The sequence below is a fragment of the Neoarius graeffei genome, chromosome 18, assembly GCF_027579695.1.
Source record: "Neoarius graeffei isolate fNeoGra1 chromosome 18, fNeoGra1.pri, whole genome shotgun sequence".
In the NCBI taxonomy this organism is placed as follows: Eukaryota; Metazoa; Chordata; class Actinopteri; order Siluriformes; family Ariidae; genus Neoarius; species Neoarius graeffei.
The window spans coordinates 59284737-59299480 of NC_083586.1; the positions used below are offsets into that span (position 1 = coordinate 59284737).

The 14744-nt window shown below is 43.1% G+C and overlaps 1 protein-coding gene across 5 annotated transcripts in view; it reads right to left on the reverse strand.

Moving 5' to 3' along the window:
• ugp2a (UDP-glucose pyrophosphorylase 2a) overlaps positions 1 to 14744 on the reverse strand; it is a 166497-nt gene that overhangs the window by 21806 nt on the left and 129947 nt on the right. For all 5 annotated transcript variants that reach the window (XM_060899118.1, XM_060899115.1, XM_060899116.1 and 2 more), the window contains exons 2-3: positions 5104 to 5231; positions 1152 to 1259 (exon numbers count right to left, since the gene is read on the reverse strand). In XM_060899118.1, the coding sequence (XP_060755101.1) occupies positions 1152 to 1259; positions 5104 to 5202 (207 nt within the window). In that variant the 5' untranslated portion in view covers positions 5203 to 5231. The remainder of the gene's footprint in view (positions 1 to 1151; positions 1260 to 5103; positions 5232 to 14744) is intronic.

The window sequence follows — 14744 nt, forward strand, 5'->3', positions numbered from 1 at the left end:
CATTTAGTCGGTAAACAGGAAGTCAATGTGCGATAGACCTGAAAACGGTATGCATGGTACAGAACCCCAAGCTGAAGCTTGGTACCAAATATCAAGCAGTTGTGATTTGTAGTTGCTCAGAAAGGTGTTCTGAAAATTTTGTAAATCCACGCTATATGTTTCGTAAACACATTTAGTCGGTAAACAGGAAGTCGATGTGCGACAGACCTGAAAACGGTATACATGGTATAGAACCCCAAGCTGAAGTTTAGTACCAAATATCAAGCAGTTGTGATTTGTAGTTGCTGAGAAAAACGTTATGAAAATTTTGCAAGTCCACGCTATACGTTTTGTAAACACATTCAGTCGGTAAACAGGAAGTCGATGTGCGACAGACCTGAAAACGGTATACATGGTACAGAACCCCAAGCTGAAGTTTAGTACCAAGTGGCTATGATTTGTGGTTGCTGCGAAAAAAGGTGTTTTGGACGGATGGAGATACGGACAGAGGTAAACCAGTATAACCCCCCTCGGAACTGGGATATAACAACGTACGGATATCCGCATACAGAAAACTAACTGTCTGATCGACCCTGTAGATAGAAAGACAGTTTAGATTAGAAACTGACAAGGGAAGAAAAAAAAAAAAGGCCTATTTTGTCATTGAAATTCATGGAGATGGGTGGAGCTACACATTATAATGCAGCCAGCCAGCAGGAGCACTAGACCAGTAGCTGCTTCACGTTTTAAATACATTATGCCATCAATGCTTTTACAGTCATTGCTACACTCCATCACTCATCTCTTATTCAAATTCCTGCTCCCTGAACCCTTATTTCTTTTCCGTTGCTCTTAGTAGGAGGGAGCTGATCGCTGAAAACTTGGCAAAGCAAGTCTCAATAATGTGGATGTGCTCTGTCTTCTATCACAGCATGGAGGCCAATGCTTCCCGTAACGCTGTTTATTTAAAAAAATAGAAAGAAAAAGGGGTGGGGGTAATATAATATAATTAATAAGTAACAGAAGTCTGTGTCAAATCTGTTCCAGAAATATCTGTCACAGAGCACGAGGACAGACGACAGCATCACAAACATACAGTATAATGCACCATACTATTTTACAACACGAGAGATATATAAAAGCATCTAAAACATTGTGTGTGTGTGTCTCACCGAGTCCTCAGGAGGTCTGTTGATCTTGGGCCATTCCACAGAGGGACCTTTCACCTGGAGAAATCTGTGGAACAGCTGCTTAAACCCCTCGAAATCTTTTCTGGAGATCTGACAGGAAAAAACAACACCAAGCACGCATACACACATTATTAGTTCATCGTTAGTGCTAGAAATTAAATCCGATCAAATACATCAGCTACATTTAACTTGAGGATGCTGGAAGTGGGATGAGCTCGGGTCTCTCGGATTCGCTCTCACACTGAAACGCTTACCAGCATGTCCTGCTAATTAAAACCGGCACCTTTGACTTTCAGGCTAATGGCTTCGATCTCGCATCATTGGACAAAAACGGCATAATTAAGCGATCGGTATCTCTCAGGAGACCAGACGCTTTAATTACAGCCCTTACCGCTGCTGGAGGAGCCACTGCAGGAACACTGGGTCAGAACTAAGCAGCGTGATAAAAAGCGTGTGTGGGTGGTGTATGGATTTGTGTGCGCCACCCACACGGATCTCTAAGCACGTTCGGTTTGTTCATATACAGAACACTACTCAATTTTTTTTTTTTTAAATCATGGTTTATTATATTCCATCAGAGGAGGCTCATTAAAAATAAAACACCAGGCAGGAAATGTGTCTGAACAGAGAGAGCGAGCTATTACGCTCTACACGTGTACGTCTCCTCATCCTAGTGAGAGAAAGCCATCCAGCAGATGAAAGCTGGTTGAGGGCTGTCAATCAAGTGTGCTCATTAAAATACCAGGCCACGCCCACTCCAACAGTCCTCAGCTCAGTCTGATCAGCAATGAAAATAGTGGGTTTTGTTTAATGCATTTTTTTTATATTAAAAACACAGGTTGGTGCCAATTACAGTTCTTACTATTTTCCACCACATTCCCAGGAAGCTGTAGATGGATAGATAGATAAATAAATAAATAAAAAAGGGGTTTGAAATAGGGCTGGGCAATGAGATTATATTATATAAAAACTGATATGATAAATTGCTGCAATACAACTCATTTGTCTTTTTTTTAATAGCAACTACAAAATCCGATTATAAGCAGCTGATTTGATTTAAATAATCGCCTAAAAAGTTCACACTGAACCTTTTGAATTGTAATATGCATTTTTTAATTTAAATTTTTTATAATTTTTTTCGATACATGTAGTGATGGAGAATTAAAGGTGGGGTATGAGATTTTTCTCAGGAGTATTTTTTACCATATTGCTTGAAAAGCTCCTCACACCCATGTTGCAAGCAGTACAATAGAAGGTTTGACCCAAAAACGAAATATTTTAATCCAGTCTACAGTGTAAAAGGAAAAACGCCATCCAATCATATCGAGGTACCACCTCAAAATGATTGGATACTGACATGTCAATCAGACTGAAGCCCGCGAGCAGCCCGGCCCTTCTGTGTGTGAGAGCGAGCAGTGTGTCACACAGAGCGCAGGATTTTCTCAGTGTGCTCCCTCCAAACAACAGGGATTTACACGAAAGCGGAAGGAGATATTCACAAAATTCTTTCACACTGAGTGCCACAAGGCTCTCCTGAACACACTGATGTAATTTTTTTGTCTGTAGTGTAAAAAATGAGGTCATTAGAGCGAGTTAAAAACGAGTGACTTTTCTGCCAAGTTTATAATGGCAGTCTATGGGGCAGCGCGCCTGTCCTCTCCTCACTTTCAGGCTTCTCATTCAAAAACTGCAAGTCCTATCGTGTAGGTAGACACATTGGGTGAATCAGGACAAGTGTGGCTACTACTTTTGAGAAAATTATCTGTGTGGAGTGAAAATTGGGGCTGAAAACACAGTTTAAATGAGAAAGTTTGAGCTATTTTTCCAAGCTCTCTACACTCTGCTCCACTGGTGTGTAACGCAATAGACACCCATCATAAAGGCTGATTTTCTCAGGCTTTATAAGGGGGAGGAAGGGTGGAGACGCGGGGGGTGGGAGCATGGCGAGGGCGGGCGTGTTTCTTTTCAAAATATGGCTTGCGGGAACCGTTATTCCAAAATCTCATACCCCACCTTTAAATGACAAAAAGGTTAAAAGTCACTGCGGATATTGACACATTCTATCCACATTCACCGGACATGAGTAATCAATTGCACGCTCTGATTGGCTACTCTACTACTAGGATATCAGCTCATATACCATGAGTAGAGAAAAACAAAATGGCGGAGCGTGTTACTGAACCAACCAAGGACGAAATAAAAACTCTACTCGAAAAAAAAACCAAAGACACCAAAAATACAAAAGCAACAAAATATGGAATAAAAGCATACTGGCAGTCAATGAAAAAGTCCAGGTCAATAATTCAACATATTATGCAATACGGAGTTGGGGAAATGTTTGTTTTGAGATGTTTCTATTGAATAGCGTGCACAGAAGTCATTAATGAGTTCTCCTCAATCCAAACATTTTTCAATAGTCTTCAGGGAGTGGTCTTTAGGAATCAGCTCAAAGTGCTGTTTTGGAGAAAAACAAAAATTTGTACACGGTTGAAAGGATGGGTTGGATAGCCTTTATTAAGGCCATGAAAAAGCCGACTTTTGTATTCCTTATGTCCAAGATGCCACGGTTAAATCCAGATGACAGATGGCGGGCCCTCGGCATGGTGCAAGCCGGCCTAAGTTTTTCAGAAGTTGGGCGTCGATTGAATGTCCAAACCCTGCCATGGCCTGCGTATTCACCTGATCTCAATCCCATTGAGCATTTATGGGATCACCTTGGTGTTCAGATCCAGAACCGTGTTCCTCGTCCCATGAACAGAGGTCAACTGATCCAGGCTCTTCAAGAGGAGTGGCAGGCCATTCCACAAGACAGGATTCGCCGTTTGATACGCAGTATGCATCGCAGACTGACGGCTTGTATTGCTGTTGGTGGGGACAATACTCGGTACTGAAGCTGCAACTTTCCAATTACAGGGTATCCATTTTGTTCGGACTGTACATTATCAAAGCTCACAACAATTGCGATTTTTTGTTTATTCATCTCGAGTTAAATGTCAGTATATTGATCTGTAAGCTTCTAGTACATGATTTCATAGCTTATGAATAAAATTATTTTCATAAATGTCACCTGGACATTTTCATTGACTGTCAGTGTATTTGATGGTAAAAACACATCTTTTTTTTTTTCAAGAATTATCATCGCATTTTTCATAAATTGTTCCGGTCATTTTGTCGCCGGTTTGTGTACATTCTAAGCGGAAATTATTTTGTCCGACATTTTGTATAAAAAGTTTTCATTTATCGAATTTGCAAAAAATAAAAATGCTCCGTTTCTCAAAAAACAGTGAATGTGGATAGAATAACAGTTATTCCACTCAATCTCGTCGTACATAGATTATAGATGACTTGCTGCTACGTGCCTCATTGGCTATCAGCTGATGTACGACTTGATTTCATGGAATAACTTAAATATAAGGTTCTGAGCAGAAGGGGGTAGTGAGGGAGGGTATAATAACAGTGTACTTGTGTGTTTATTTAGGTAGGACATCATTTGTTATATTTCTTTGTATTTTTTTTTCTATTTTTCGCTCTTCATAATGAAAATATCACACACCATATCTGAAAAATGTCAATTATTGTGATTTCCTAACTGCCCACTTAGATTTAACCAGGAGGGGAAAATAAAGCAAACAAACGGAGAGATAACCCTGTTCTGAATTCAAGCAATCAGTTTTGTCTCTCCAATGCATGCTTTGTGACAGTTCCTCTTGTTTATCCTCGCAACAAAAATCACGAGTTCCTGCCTTCCTTCCCGGCTTCTTTTCCTGTCCTCTGTCAAATAACTGCTACCGCCTTCATTTCATAACCTGTTCTTTACTCTATAAATCCAGTCTGTTAATTTCGGACCATGGTGTAAAGCCACGCACTGTGAGAAATGTAAAAGACTGGATTTTGTAAGAAGATGGAAGAGAGGTTTAAGTGACTAAAGCCGTACCTCAGCTTCTGCACCCTTTACAGTGGAGAGCAGCTTCTCGAGCTCCTTGTGCATGGACTTTTCATGCTGCTGCCTGAGCTTCTCCTGAAACTCCGTCATCGCACCGTTGAGGCCGCCTCGACTCAGTTCTACACACACACACGGAAAAGGAATTAAAATCAAAAGATCCACATCTATGGAAATTCTGTACTGTACTTCCATAATCAAGCCTGAGCTTTGCCAACAAAATCACACATCTCCCAGCCTTCATGTGAAGCAATTAGGGGTCCAAGCATTGAAGATGCAGAATGAAGTTTATTGCCAAGTACATTCACACATACAGTGGTGCTTGAAAGTTTGCGAACCCTTTCACACAAGTCCTAAAAGTAGATAAAGAGAACCCAGTTAAACAAATAAAACAAAAATATCATACTCTGTCATTTATTTATTGAGGAAAATGATCCAATATTACATATCTGCAGGGTTTTTTTCTAGAAAAATTTAGTATGAGGGCGCTCACCATGGCGAGGGAGCAAAGCGGGATGGTGCCGGTTGTCCCCCCCCCCCCTCCGCCGTGCGAAGCCTTTGAAAAACTGAGGCTACAATGGGACATTCTGAGGCCATCTGAGAGGGAAATTGTAACAAATTGTCTGTCAACATTGAAGAAGAAAGAAGTAATCATCTTCTGCTCCGGACAGTCTTTGGCTTTCTTCCGCTTCGTGCCGCGGGATGACAGATTTAAATGCCCAAGTGTCAACAAAAACAACTCGCGAACTACTTGTCAAAAGCTCCCGCGCCGGTGGGTGAAAGGTCATTCAGTCTCGAGAAATCTCGCTCTACAAGTCAGCTGACCTTGTATGTAACCCATGTCAAATCTCGCGAGAGCAGCCGCGACAAGTAAACAACATGGCGCCTCAGTCTGGAAAACGCCAATTCGGATCGTTTTTGCACCGTCTGGCGGTGTATCTACTATAACTGGAATATTTTTGGAGTAATTATAACGTATTTGATGATCAGACACATTGTCACGTGGTGTTGCTGGGATGTTTTCATGGAGAAAAGATCGTTTTGAGAGATTGCATGTTGTGCAGTAGCATACAAGTGCATGGCCCAAGTGTGACTTGGGGTTCAGTCGGCATTTCGGTAAGAGGGCGCAGCGCCCCTGTTCCCCGGTTTAGACGAAAGCCTGATATCTGTGAGTGGCAAACGTATGTGAACCTCTAGGATTAGCAGTTAATTTGAAGGTGAAATTAGAGTCAGGTGTTTTCAATCAATGGGATGACAATCAGGTGTGAGCGGGCACCCTGTTTTATTTAAAGAACAGGGATCTATCAAAGTCTGATCTTCACAACACATGTTTGTGGAAGTGTATCATGGCACAAACAAAGGAGATTTCTGAGGACCTCAGAAAAAGCGCTGTTGATGCTCATCAGGCTGGAAAAGGTTACAAAACCATCTCTAAAGAGTTTGGACTCCACCAATCCACAGTCAGACAGATCTGGGCCAGGACGGCTTGCCATCATTGATAGAACAATGAATTCTGAATTATACCAGCGAATTCTAAAGGAAAATGTCAGGACATCTGTCCATGAACTGAATCTCAAGAGAAGGTGGGTCATGCAGCAAGACAACAATCCTAAGCACACAAGTCGTTCTACCAAAGAATGGTTAAAGAAGAATAAAGTTAATGTTTTGGAATGGCCAAGTCAAAGTCCTGACCTTAATCCAATCGAAATTTTGTGGAAGGACCTGAAGCGAGCAGTTCATGTGAGGAAACCCACCAACATCCCAGAGTTGAAGCTGTTCTGTACGGAGGAACAGGCTAAAATTCCTCCAAGCCGGTGTGCAGGACTGATCAACAGTTACCGCAAACGTTTAGTTGCAGTTATTGCTGCACAAGGGGGTCACACCAGATACTGAAAGCAAAGGTTCACATACTTTTGCCACTCACAGATATGAAACACTGGATCATTTTCCTCAATAAATAAAAAACCAAGTATAATATTTTTGTCTCATTTGTTTAACTGGGTTCTCTTTATCTACTTTTAAGACTTGTGTGAAAATCTGATGATGTTTTAGGTCACATTTATGCAGAAATATAGAAAATTCTAAAGGGTTCACAAACTTTCAAGCACCACTGTACAAGGAATTTGCTTTGGTGATTGAACAGTTAAAATAGAAGAATTTAGCAAGAGACACAGTAAATTTTGAAACAACTTGAAAAGGAAGCTGGAAAAGCGGGTTTACACTGCAATGCCAAGAAAACAGAAATCCGAGCCTTCAACCAAGAAACTCCTGTTGTTGTTGTCATCGTCGTCAAGTCAAAAGATGGCACCACTTTGAAAGTAATGGAGAACTTCAAATATCTCGGCACCTGGACAGAAAGTTCGAGCAAGGACACATTAGTTAGGAAGGCACTAGCCTGGAGTGCTTGGCACAAGCTCAGGAAAGTATGGTCATCGTCACTCAGCAACAAACTCAAGATAAGACTGTTTCTTGCCACAGTAGAAACTGTACTCCTTCATGGTGCAGAGACTTGGACCATCACCAAGTTGCTGAAAAAGCAGTTAGATGGCGGTTACACAAGAATGCTCAGGATGGCCTTAAATGTATCGTGAAGTCAACATATGCCCAACCAACAACTTTACAGAACTCACCCAGCAGTAACCAAAAAAAAAAAAAGACAACAATGAAGCATGAGACTGGCAGGACATTGTTCGCATCATACTGACGAAGTTGCAAACAAACTTGTTCTCTGGACACCTTCTGATGGAAGGCCAAGTCGTGGAAGAAGGAAAACCACCGATCTTGACAACCTTCTGAACAACACTGGGTCATGGAAGATCGTGCTGAATGGAAAAGACGTGTGGACATCGTATTAGAGCGTCAACGAAGACGACCAAGTGGAGCGGACAAAAAGTAGCTATCTACATAGAATAAAAATAGAAGAATCTGAAATATACAAATTGGAAAAGTGGACATATTTAAGGGGTATGTGCATGTAGTCTGGCTAACGCAACTTCAAAGCTCTGCGAGCATTTGGTCTGGCAAAGATATTAAGCCCAACCGTTTCCCAAAGCGCGTGGTTGACCCGCCTCCCTGAAATGCCTCAGTTTGCTACTGGTCGAAGCCAGAAAAGGCTGTGACGAAGCTTAAACCAATCACATCACTCTTTCCTCTGACGCAACGGAAACTGCTTGAGTAACAGGAAGAAGATAAATACCTCCAGGGCTGCTCTTTGCTCCATTTTCAATGAGAACTTCCCGTTGAATGCTTTCAATACAGCATCTACCGCTGTGTCAAAGGGCTTGCCGCTGCTCCATGTTCGTAATGTTTCTAGTGAATGAAGCGCTTCCGGCACAGATTCTGTAAACAATCTATGGCTTCCGGTCGCAGTTCTACTACGTCACTGCCTTGAACACGTCTCTACCCAGGGCCGTTGGAGATGCTCAAAGTTGATTGGCTCCCGATTTTTCGGGAGCTTGGAAGAGCTGGAGATAGCTTGCCTGGCCAGACTAAGCTCGCAACAGGCCCTCGTGTTGCGTCACGCTTAGGATGGGCGGGCCCAGGCTAATGTGCATGAGTTGTTGGAGTCCAAGCTGTACAGTATGCCCAGAATGTACAAAAATAGGTCACATGATGACAATGAAGAGACATAATGTGAGAATGTGTCATGGGTTAAATCAATAACCAAACTGTACAGTGTGAGCTGGAATGTGCAATAAAGGTTCACAGAATGAAGATGCATCAATGACATGACGTTGAAACGTGCAAAATCGCAGTTCAGAGACGAAGTGCATTAATGTTACAGATTGGAAGTGTGAATTTAGAGTCCGTGGGGTCTCTGACCTTAGTGATGATGCAGCTATAGTGGGGGGAAAAAGCTGGCCTTATGGCGTGAGATTTTGGTTCTAATGGACAGCAACTTTCTACCAGAGGGGAGTGGTTCGAAAAGTTTGTGTTCAGGGTGAGAGGGTTCGACCACAATCTTTTCTGCTCTCCTCAGGGTCCTGGACTTGTACAGATCCTAAAGAGACAGAAGGTTGCACTCGATCGTCCTCTCAGCAGAGAGGATGATGTGCTACAGCAGGGGTGGGCAATTATTTTTTCCATGGGGCCACATGAGAAACAGAAAATTTTGTGGAGGGCCGGACCAAAAGGCTGAACTAAATTCTGCATAATATTAATTGTATTTCTTTATATAAAGCAATAAATAACATTGTTTTTACAAGCTGCTAAGACTGGTAAGAGGATGGAAAAAACCAGGTTGCCTTACAAAAAAATTTAATTTATTCAGTCAAATTTCCCAAAACAATGGTTAACAAAATGTGAACGTTTGTACTTTTTTTTTTTTTTTTTTTTCAGGTCACATTCACCCCAAAACACAATAAAGACATCACAATATTGTCTTTCTACTCCAAATATCAAGCAAGATACATCATATAATAACGATGCCCACATTTGTAGTTTAATCACCTCATTTGATGTTTTTCAGTTTTTTATTTGTTCAGTGAGAGAAATCTAGTCTCTGTTGGTCTTTAACGAGTGCATCAGAGTCAGGTTGAATGTCTGAGGTGGAGATGCGAAGCACAGCTGACAGATGATCAGTCGATTCGGTGGAGGAATCAGATCTACAGATCGGCTCGGGCTCCGGCGCCTGCTGGTGACGTCACGCTATGGGATTGGCTGAACCGTTTGAAGGATGACGTACAAGTTTGTGGTTGGTCTGGACAAATTACGGAAGTAGTTATCGCGGGATTAGGTTTCGTGGGATTTCATGTCATGTTCATGTCGCGCGCATTGCGTTTTTGTTGAACACAACTTCAAAATAAAAGCAATGCACATTCAGTCCATGCATGAGGTAAAATTAGAAAATGTTTATTTTGTAATTTCTAATTAACCTTACGCAGGCCGGTCAGAATGAACCAAAGGGCCGGATGCGGCCCGCGGGCCGTAAAAAGCCCAGGTCTGTGCTACAGTCTGCCCTCGTCCCTGGCAGTGGCAGCAGCGTACCAGAGAGTGATGGAGGAGGTGAGGATGGACTCGATGATGGTGGTGCAAAAGTCCACCATCATCGTCTTTGGCAGATCAAACTTCAACTGTTGCAGGAAGAACATTCTCTGCTGTGCTTTCTTGGTGAGAGAGTAGGTATTAGTCCCCCACTTAAGGTCCTGGGTGATTATAGTGCCCAGGAAGCAGAAATACTCCACAGAGATTACTGGGGAGTCAAACAGGGTGATGAGGGAGGGTGGGGCAGAGCTCCTCCTGAAGTCTACAATCATCTCCACTATCTTTAGCGCATTAAGCTCCAAATTGTTCTCCCTGCAACAGGACACCAGATGGTCAATCTCCCACCTGTAGGCAGACTCCTCCTCATCAGAGAGGAGTCCAATTGAGGGTGGTGTTGTCTGTGAACTTTAGAAGCTTGACAGACTGATGACTGGGAGGTACAACTGTTAGTGTATAGGGAGAAGAGCAGATGAGAAAGGGCACGGGATCCGGTGCTGATGGCTCAGGAGTCGGAGATGCATTTGCCCAGCTTCATGTGCTAGTAAGTCAGTGATCCACCTGCAGGTGATGTCAGGCATGCTCAGCTGGGAGAGCCTGTCCTGCAGAAGAACCGGGATGATGGTGTTGAAGGCAGAACTGAAATCCACAAACAGTATCCTAGCATAGGTTCCTGGGAAGTCCAGGTGCTGGAGGATGAAGTGAAGAACCATGTTGACAGCATCATCTGCAAATCTGTTGGGTCTGTAGGCAAACTGCATGGGGTCCAGAGCGGGTCAGTGATGGCTTTAAGGTGGTAAAGTACAAGGCGCTCGAAGGATTTCATAACCACAGAATTCAGGGCGATGGGTCTGTAGCAGAGATGGAAATTAACCACCCGCGGGTAAACGTGTGTACTGGCGAGGAAATTTTGTTAATGTACCCGCCACTGTGTCGGGTAAACAATAGACGAACCTATTGTACGACTTATCAATGATAGTATTAACTCAGAGTAAGCATGTAGCCTTAACGCTCGCTTAGCTAATAATGTTTGTCATTGAGTGATGACAACGTGACTTCACGCAGCTGATTGATAGTACTCAAGTATATCCCAGGCCCTATATGTGCTAGTCAGAGTATCACTGTCCTACTCCACAGTGGGCCTTAGAAGCACAGGCTACCCAACTACATAGGGTCACTATAAAGGCTACAAATGCATACATATATTTGACTCAACTTCATCTCATCTCATTATCTCTAGCCGCTTTATCCTGTTCTACAGGGTCGCGGGCAAGCTAGAGCCTATCCCAGCTGACTACGGGCGAAAGGCGGGGTACACCCTGGACAAGTCGCCAGGTCATCACAGGGCTGACACATAGACACACACATTCACACCTACGCTCAATTTAGAGTCACCAGTTAACCTAACCTGCATGTCTTTGGACTGTGGGGGAAACCGGAGCACCCGGAGGAAACCCACGCGGACACGGGGAGAACATGCAAACTCCGCGCAGAAAGGCCCTCGCCGACCACGGGGCTCAAACCCGGACCTTCTTGCTGTGAGGCGACAGCACTAACCACTACACCACCGTGCCACCCTATTTGACTTAATATTGACAGCAAATTATAGTGATCATTAAATAAATCAGCGAAGCAAATAATGTATTTGATGTATTTTGTTTTACACTGTGACTGGGGATTGTGGGATATACAGTGGGGCAAAAAAGTATTTAGTCAGCCACCAATTGTGCAAGTTCTCCCACTTAAAAAGAGGAGAGAGGCCTGTAATTTTCATCATAGGTATACCTCAACTATGAGAGATAGAATGGGGGGAAAGAATCCAGGAAATCACATTGTAGGATTTTTAATGAATTAATTGGTCAATTCCTCGGTAAAATAAGTATTTGGTCACCTACAAACAAGCAAGATTTCTGGCTCTCACAGACCTGTAACAACTTCTTTAAGAGGCTCCTCTGTCCTCCACTCGTTACCTGTATTAATGGCACCTGTTTGAACTCGTTATAAGTATAAAAGACACCTGTCCACAACCTCAAACAGTCAAACTCCACTATGGCCAAGACCAAAGAGCTGTCAAAGGACACCAGAAACAAAATTGTAGACCTGCACCAGGCTGGGAAGACTGAATCTGCAATAGGTAAGCAGCTTGATGTGAAGAAATCAACTGTGGGAGCAATTATTAGAAAATGGAAGACATACAAGACCACTGATAATCTCCCTCGATCTGGGGCTCCACGCAAGATCTCACCCCGTGGGGTCAAAATAATCACAAGAACGGTGAGCAAAAATCCCAGAACCACACGGGGGACCTAGTGAATGACCTGCAGAGAGCTGGGACCAAAGTAACAAAGGCTACCATCAGTAACACTACGCCGCCAGGGACTCAAATCCTGCAGTGCCAGACGTGTCCCCCTGCTTAAGCCAGTACATGTCCAGGCCCGTCTGAAGTTTGCTAGAGAGCATTTGGATGATCCAGAAGAGGATTGGGAGAATGTCATATGGTCAGATGAAACCAAAATAGAACTTTTTGGTAAAAACTCAACTTGTCGTGTTTGGAGGAGAAAGAATGCTGAGTTGCATCCAAAGAACACCATACCTACTGTGAAGCATGGGGGTGGAAACATCATGCTTTGGGGCTGTTTTTCTGCAAAGGGACCAGGACGACTGATCTGTGTAAAGGAAAGAATGAATGGGGCCATGTATCATGAGATTGAGTGAAAACCTCCTTCCATCAGCAAGGGCATTGAAGATGAAACATGGCTGGGTCTTTCAGCATGACAATGATCCCAAACACACTGCCCTGACAACGAAGGAGTGGCTTCGTAAGAAGCATTTCAAGGTCCTGGAGTGGCCTAGCCAGTCTCCAGATCTCAACCTCATAGAAAATCTTTGGAGGGAGTTGAAAGTCCGTGTTGCCCAGCGACAGCCCCAAAACATCACTGCTCTAGAGGAGATCTGCATGGAGGAATGGGCCAAAATACCAGCAACAGTGTGTGAAAACCTTGTGAAGACTTACAGAAAATGTTTGACCTCTGTCATTGCCAACAAAGGGTATATAACAATATATTGAGATGAACTTTTGTTATTGACCAAATACTTATTTTCTACCATAATTTGCAAATAAATTCTTTAAAAATCAGACAATGTGATTTTCTGGATTTTTTTTTTCTCATTCTGTCTCTCATAGTTGAGGTATACCTATGATGAAAATTACAGGCCTCTCTCATCTTTTTAAGTGGGAGAACTTGCACAATTGGTGACTGACTAAATACTTTTTTGCCCCACTGTAGTAGTGAACATGTGTATTACATGCAAAACGGTAAACACCACACTAGCCCCAGGAGCTCAATGGAGCGTCTCTCTGGACTTGTCATAGGCCTACTGTTGACTGAGAATGCCGTGCGCATAAATTGGATCTTCTGGATTTGATCAACAACTTTGCAAAGTCGGAAAAATACAGTAACCTATGAGTTCGTTATGGTGCGCCGACACTAGTGTTTTTGTCCTCCGTTTATGATGCGGCATTTGTTCATCGGATTTGTCTACCATGTCTCCAACACTGGACAAGGAATTCAAACTGCAGCCTCACAACTACACAATGAAGGTAAGAAACTAGATAGAACTCGACGCCAACGGTGTCGATGGGGATGCCTCCGCCTGGTAGACTACACGCCTTATAAAGTTGTGATTTGGGGATGGACATTTGACCTCACAGTAATCTTGACCTTTTAACCTCAAAATCTAATCAGTTCATGTTTGTCCCAAAGTGCACAAACGGTGAAAGTTTGGTGAAATTCCTTTCATTAGCCTTGGAGATATCGTGTTCACAAGGTTTCGGGACGCACGGACGGACGGGCAACCCGAAAACATAATGCCTCCTGCACCTTAAGGTGGCGGAGGCATAAAAACCTAGCTAACATTAATATAGACTATAATGGCAGGTAGATTACAGGATAGTGTAGGCTTCGAATGTGTACGGTGAGAGAGCGTGAGAGCAGGCTGCGCGAAAGAAAGGTAGCGGGCAGCAGATGTGAAATCAATTGTCAGTCAGAAAGAAAATGGGTAAACGTGTGGAAAAATGTGCCATTTTACATCAGGAGTGAAAAGGAGAGCTGAGGGGAGTGTACAGCAGGAGCAGAGCGATATAGTGTACAGGCCAAGAAGCGATACTTTAATGAGAGATGGCGAACAGCGGCTGATGGGGAGCGCAGACAGTGGCTTGTCTATGAGGAGGGGATGATGTTCTGCTCGGTGTGTCGACAATACGCATCAGAGACCCAGAGATTGAACGGCTTTATTGTTGGAACAAAAAACCTTAAACTAGAGGCCGTGAAAGACCACGAATCGTCAAAGTACCATATCCACAATGCCAAAATTGCTAACGGGAAATCGGCACCGGAAGAGAGCCAAGCCATGAAAACGCTCAATAGCCTAAAGGTAGCACAGCTGGAAAAAATGGCCTTGTTATTCCGCAATGCCCACGCCATAGCAAAGAAAAAAAAAAAAAAAAACATTCAAAGATTATGAATGGCAGTGCATGCAAGCGTTTGTTTACTCCATTGGTCAGTCAGTGTCTTATTAGCTAACTAAATGAGTTGCTAGCTATGCTATAGCAAAGAGTATCTTTGGCTATAGTAAGTTATTCAAGTTCTCATTTG